This window comes from Myotis lucifugus, unplaced genomic scaffold, assembly GCF_000147115.1.
Source record: "Myotis lucifugus unplaced genomic scaffold, Myoluc2.0 scaffold_181, whole genome shotgun sequence".
In the NCBI taxonomy this organism is placed as follows: Eukaryota; Metazoa; Chordata; class Mammalia; order Chiroptera; family Vespertilionidae; genus Myotis; species Myotis lucifugus.
This window is the reverse complement of record NW_005871229.1, coordinates 1,227,244-1,233,317: the sequence shown is the minus strand read 5'-3', so window position 1 is coordinate 1,233,317 and position 6,074 is coordinate 1,227,244. Positions and strand designations below refer to the sequence as shown.

At 53.8% G+C, this 6,074-nt stretch overlaps 1 protein-coding gene across 1 annotated transcript in view; it reads left to right on the top strand.

The window, feature by feature from the left end:
- Window positions 1–1,059: 1,059 nt before the first annotated feature.
- TMEM233 (transmembrane protein 233) overlaps window positions 1,060–6,074 on the top strand; it is a 31,239-nt gene continuing 26,224 nt past the window's right edge. Inside the window, exon 1 of the mRNA XM_006096559.3 lies at window positions 1,060–1,372. Within this exon, the coding sequence (XP_006096621.1) occupies window positions 1,187–1,372 (186 nt within the window). The 5' untranslated portion in view covers window positions 1,060–1,186. The remainder of the gene's footprint in view (window positions 1,373–6,074) is intronic.

Genomic DNA, 6,074 nt, shown 5'->3' with positions numbered 1-6,074 from the left:
GGATATTGCATCTGAGGCACTGTATGATGACTATATGTGCGGGAAAGTGTCCTAATGACAGCCAACGTTTATTGAGCACTTAGATTTACCTGATTCGATATGCAATCTCATAGTCTTCACAAGGTCGCTAAGAGGCAGAGACTCATTATTCCACTTTTTTCAGATTAAGAAATTGGAGCTCAGCAAGGCGAGGAGACTTTCCTGAGGTCATTCAACTCATGGGACAATGTCCCAGCTCTGTCAGGCTTCAAAGTCTCCGGTCCGGCCCCAACCCCTTCCATGAATGGCTTAGCTACTGATGAAACTGCTATCTTCACCCTGTTCCCAAAGTGGATCCCTCCCCTTCTCCCCATCCCAGGTGTCCACCTGGGCTGTTTCCACCAGCCAGGTCCACCTGCTCGTGTGTAGCTGGGAAAGATGGAGAAGGATCCTTGTTTCCGCTCTTGGGACAAAGTGGAGGGCAGTGCCCACTGCCTGGCTGTCCCCACTCCAGTCTCCAGAGGCCCCCGGGCAGCATGGAAAGGGTGGGGCCGAGCTGGGCACCTGTTCCCTGCCACCTGTGGGGAAAATTACTGGGGCTCAATGTTCAAGGTCTGAATAGAAGGGTTTGGGCAGGGGAAGCAATGTAAATGCCTCCGGAACCAGACAATAAATCGAAGGGAAGAGGAAGTAGTAACGGTGTGGCCAACTGGATATGGTTGGGTCACCTCTAGTCCTGTTTAAACGTAATCAAATTCGGCTGCTTGAAAAAGTGCACCGTTCGCCCATGGCCTGACCCGGGGGCTGGCCAGTTTGCAATTAAAGGGGCTTTGCTTCCTGTCCCCCTGAAACTCCTTTTCATTCCGGACTTCTCACGGGGAGTCTGTGCGTCTTCGGAGAGGCTCTGGGTGTGTCATCCAGGACTGTCTTTCCCTGTGTCTTGGGCTGGCAGGCTCCCCCGCACCCCCCAGCCTCGCTGTCCCCTCCCCTCACTGCCTTGCTCCCTCCCTCCCTCCCGCTGGTGCCTAGACTCTTGGCCCGGGTCCCTGCGCCGGGGAAGGCGGGTGCCCGCGGAGGACGCAGAAGAGGTGAGGTCACGTCTCCCTTGAGCCTCGCTCGCTGGCTTTTCAGAGGCTCGCCAGGAGCCGGCGGCCAGAGCCCCGACCGCGCCGACGAGTGCTCCTCCGCCCGCCGCGCTGTCCTGCTCATGTCTCAATACGCCCCCAAGTCGGACTTCAAGACGGCTTTGGACAGCAGTCCCGAGGCCAACACTGAGGATGACAAGACCGAGGAGGACGTGCCCATGCCCAAGAACTACCTGTGGCTCACCATCGTCTCGTGCTTTTGCCCCGCGTACCCCATCAACATCGTGGCTTTCGTCTTCTCCATCATGGTGAGTCAGAACCCGGCGCGGCCGGGAGGGGGGCATGGGCGGCATGGCGCCTCCTGGGGGCCCGGCGCGCTCTCCTCGGCTCCCGTCCTCACGGCCCCGCGCGCCCTGGCGGTGTTTGCCCCCCCACCCCCGCACCACCTCCTCGCCTTCCTGGGGCTCGGAACTCGCCTCCTCGGCCTCCTTGTGGAGCTCAGCCCTGACCAAGCCTCCCCCAGGCCGGCTTTCCACTTCCCTCCGCACCCAGGGTGCACCCCTCTCCAACCCGGGGAAAGTTCCGCGGCGGGTTTGGCGGCTTCTCTCCGACATTCCTGGGCTCTCGTCGGGCTCTGCCCAACTCGCCTTGCTAAGCCCTCAAGTAGCGCACCTGGGCCGGCGAGCGCACGCCGCGGCCGTGCCCTGCGCTCCCTCCCTCCCGCGTGCGGGACCCGCTCTCCCCGCGGAGCGGCCGTTTCCCTTTGCTGCGCGCTGGGCGCCTCGTCGGCCGCACTCGGAGGGTTCGCAAGCGACTCCCGACGCCCTCTCCTTGACCCGGGACCCCACGCTTCGGCACGCCCGCCCCGGGGCAACAGTTCTTCTTGCTTCTTCCTTCGCCAGCGCCCTCCCGCGGCGCTCCCCGCACCCCCGGGGCGCGTCCCTCCAGCGCGCCCGCTCTCTCCGCGGGCCTTTTGGGAGCGCGCTCTCTTCTTAGGACGTCGCGGTTGTCTTGCGCTCGCGCGGGCCCTGTCCCCAGGGACTGCCGGGCCCCTCCACCGCTCTGTCCCGTCCCCGGCGCCCCCGGGAGGCGTGGGGACTCCGCGCTCCGTGCAGCTCCGCGCGCCCTTGGCGTGTCGGCCTCCCACCTCGCGCGCCTCTTCCGAGGGCCGACAGCGGGTGCTCTGAGTCCTCCCTTCCCGAGCTCGCCTCCGCGGCCCTCCTCGGCCGGGCAGGAACTCCCAGGCGAGCCCTAAGGAGGGCGCCGCGAGGTCCTCCTCGCCTTATTGACTGGAGCAACTGGCCAGGGGGTGGCGGCGGGGTGAGGTTCCGACCGGCACAGTCTCGGGGCAACCCTAGCAGTGAGCTCCCTCCCCCACCGGCCGCCACCTCTGCAGCTGGGCGACCGGACTCCCCACCCCCACTCAAGTCCATCCACATTTGCCCATGGGTGGACCGTATTCGATTCAGGGCACCCACAGAGGCCTCTTGTGCGCCCGCAACTTGCCTTTTCCCAAGCCGGTTTGCGGCTCCGCAGCAACCTCCCAGCGCGCAGCTGCTGGACTCCCTGCTGCCTGGGTTCAAACCTCGGCTCCACCACGTGCTGGCTGTGAGACCCCGGAAATCACTGCCTCTCTGTCTGTGAAATGGAATAATCATAGCCATTTTTAGGGGTTGTATTGAGGTAGTAATTGTGACAACGTTTGAAACAGTGTCCACCAAGGTGCTGTTAGATCCTATGTCACTCCCTGAGGCCTTGATCTCTGTTTAAAATCTAGCCCCCAAAGCTCTCCACACCCTTCCCTGCTGCTTTTTGCCCAAAGCACTCCATCCATCTGCTAGATGATTTTCCTTACTAATATGCTACTGTCTGTGTCTCCCTCATGAGGGCAGGGATATTTGTCAGTTGTTTGTTGCTGTTTCTTCACCTAGGATAGATTCTGGCAGGTGGTGGATGCTCAATAAGTATGAAATGAATACATGTTTGAATGAATGAATGGTGTTAATGGGCCACAATGCCTGCTTTTCCCCACCCCAGAGCGCTGAAGCCACCTTAGAGCCCAGCCAGTTTCCTTCCTCCTTCCTTCCTCTCCCAGGATTTCAGTTCTGGGGGGGGGGGGGGAGGGCAGTTGCAGCAAAGCTGGGGAGAATGCAGCTGCCAAATTCTCCAGACAGCAGTCCAGCCGTTGGCTCTCTGGCTGCCGCTGGTGCCCACACACTATCCTGGTTTATTAATGAATCAGCAGCCAATCTGCGTCTTTCCCAGTGCCCCACCCCCATCCGAGATGAGCTAACACCACACTCCAGCCCGTGCTGACAGGTTGAATGCTAATGATGTCACTTGGTGTGTCCTGGGGGACAAGATGTGTACATGCTTTGAATAGAAACCCCTTTTTCTGACATCCTCACCCCCACCCCACCCCAAGCCTTTTAAAAATAGTTTTATAGCAAGAGACCATTCTACTGCCAGAACACAGACCCTGGAGTCAGAAAGTTGACCCTGAGCAAGTTTCGTGCCTTCTCGAAGCCTTGGTTTCCTCATCTAGAAAGTGGGACTGTGCCTGTTTTTAAGCCGAGCAAACCTGTGTAAGGATGAATCGAAATAAAGCCCCCCTGCCCCTGCAATAACTGTCAGACGGACGGACAGATGGTGGAGCCTGGAAACATATGTTACATATGAAAATAAACAGAACATCAAGGAAGTGAAACCCAAATTCTAAAAACAGTTTCCTACACCCTCCTCATTGCACTCCCTCTAAGGTACTAGAGGTGTCTTCCCACTGACATAGTGCAGATCTGGGCTAGACAGTTTCCCGATAGAGACTGCAAAGTCCACAGAACCAAGAGGAAGAGGAAGGCTGTGCAGGAGGAAGGTGGCTGACCAACTCCACCAGGTATGTACTTTCCTGAGGGTGTCTTGTGATGTTAAATCCCGGCCCTTTTCGAAGCTCGACCATCTGTAATTTGTGATCAATTCAGGCAAGCCATTGCCCATGGAGGCATTTGGAAATCTGGGGGAGCAACTGTGTGTCCCATTGATTTGGGGCACTCCTCCTGGCATTTGCTATAAATAACCAAGAGTTCTAATGTTCTGCAGTGCTGGAGACTGTCCTCCCAATGAAGAATTGCCCTACCCCGAAAATCAATAGCACCCAATATCAATAAATGCTATACAATAATGCAAATAGATAGAAACATTGACGTATGGAAAATATCGACAAGGCTCAAAATAGCCAGTTCTCAGAACTGTAAAAAGAACCAACAATCTCAAAACAATATCTTTATTAAGCCAAGCCTGCAAAGCCTTCTTTAAAATGACAAAGTTGGAGTAGGTGCTGGGGAATAAAAAACTATACTGGTCCCGGCTGGTGTGGCTCAGTGGTAGAGCATCTACCTATGAACCAGGAGGTCACTGATTCCTGGTCAGGGCACATGCCCAGGTTGCAGGCTCGATCCCCGGTAAGGGGCGTGCAGGAAGCAGCCAATTGATAATTATCTCTCATCATTGATGTTTCTCTCTCTCCCTCTCCTTTTCTCTCTCTGAAATCAATAAAAACTTATTTTTTTTAAAAATGATCATCATTGCCCTAACCCCATGGTCGGCAAACAGTGGCTCGTGAGCCACGTGCGGCTCTTTGGCCCCTTGAGTGTGGCTCTTCCTAAGCCTTAGGAGTACCCTAATTAAGTTAATAACAATGTACCTATCTATATAGTTTAAGCTTAAAAAATTTGGCTCTCAAAAGAAATTTCAATCGTTGTACTGTTGATATTTGGCTCTGTTGACTAATGAGTTTGCCGACCACTGCCCTAACCGGTTTGGCTCAGTGGATAGAGCATCGGCCTATGGACTCAAGGGTCCCAAGTTCGATTCCGGTCAAGGGCATGTACCTTGGTTGCAGGCACATACCCAGTGGGGAGTGTGCAGGAGGTAGCTGATCGATGTTTCTCTCTCATCGATGTTTCTAACTCTCTATCCCTCTCCCTTCCTCTCTGTAAAAAAATCAATAAAATATATATTTTTTTAAATTAAAATAAAATAAAAATTATCGTCATTTTTTAAAAAAACTATATTGGAAAATATATATCTGAGAAGTGTTCTTCAAGCTGTGGGTAGATCTTTCCACCAGCCCTGTCCTGGCGGTTGTGAGGCAGGACATACAATGTGCATCATGGCTTGTTACATTGGGATGTTGCTGGGTTGAGCATTGCCAGTGGCAGGAACATGAAAGTCTTTGCTTCTCCATGTATCAAACATCTATTTGTTGAAAGTGTACTTAACCTGTCATCAATTTCAGGGACATATGTTGCCAGAATTTCCCCCCAGACTGGGCCACTGCTAGCCCATGCGTGTGAACTTGAAAGTGGCACCCACCCCTTCTCCATGCAGACAGCCTGTACCAGGGCACACAGCTTGGAAAGTGGAGCCTGGGCTGGTTGTCAGGCCTCATTCATCATGCTCCCAGGTTATCTGGATGCATCCCTGGTTATCTCTGTTTATTCCAAGTGAAGAGAGACTCATAATTTCCATTTGGCTTTTGACCCTGGAGAAAGAACGTTTGTTCACACAACACATGTTTACTGAGCACCTATTATGTGCCAGGCTCTATACTCCTTTACCTCTATCAAGGGATAAATAGGATCAGCAAGGTCTTTGTCCTTGGGATCTGGAAGAAGAAAGGATCCAGGCAAGTTGCAGAGTGTTGGAAAATTTAGCTTGAATTCACCATCCATTGGTTTTATAGCTGGAATTTGCTACCTGACTTGAGAGACTAGAGTTGGGTCCATTCTTGATGATGTCTATACGAATAATGTTGGAATATGCGAATTGGCCGGAATGCCCACAAACCTATAGAACAAACTGCAGGATGTAATAAGAAACGAGGAAAAATTGGGTAAAGACGCGCAGCATTAGGGACTGAGATGTTATAACCATTTCATAAATGAGGGGAGGGATGGGGGGCCAGACGGATACTTACCATGTGATACCGGTTTGAGGTGTCTCAAATGGAGT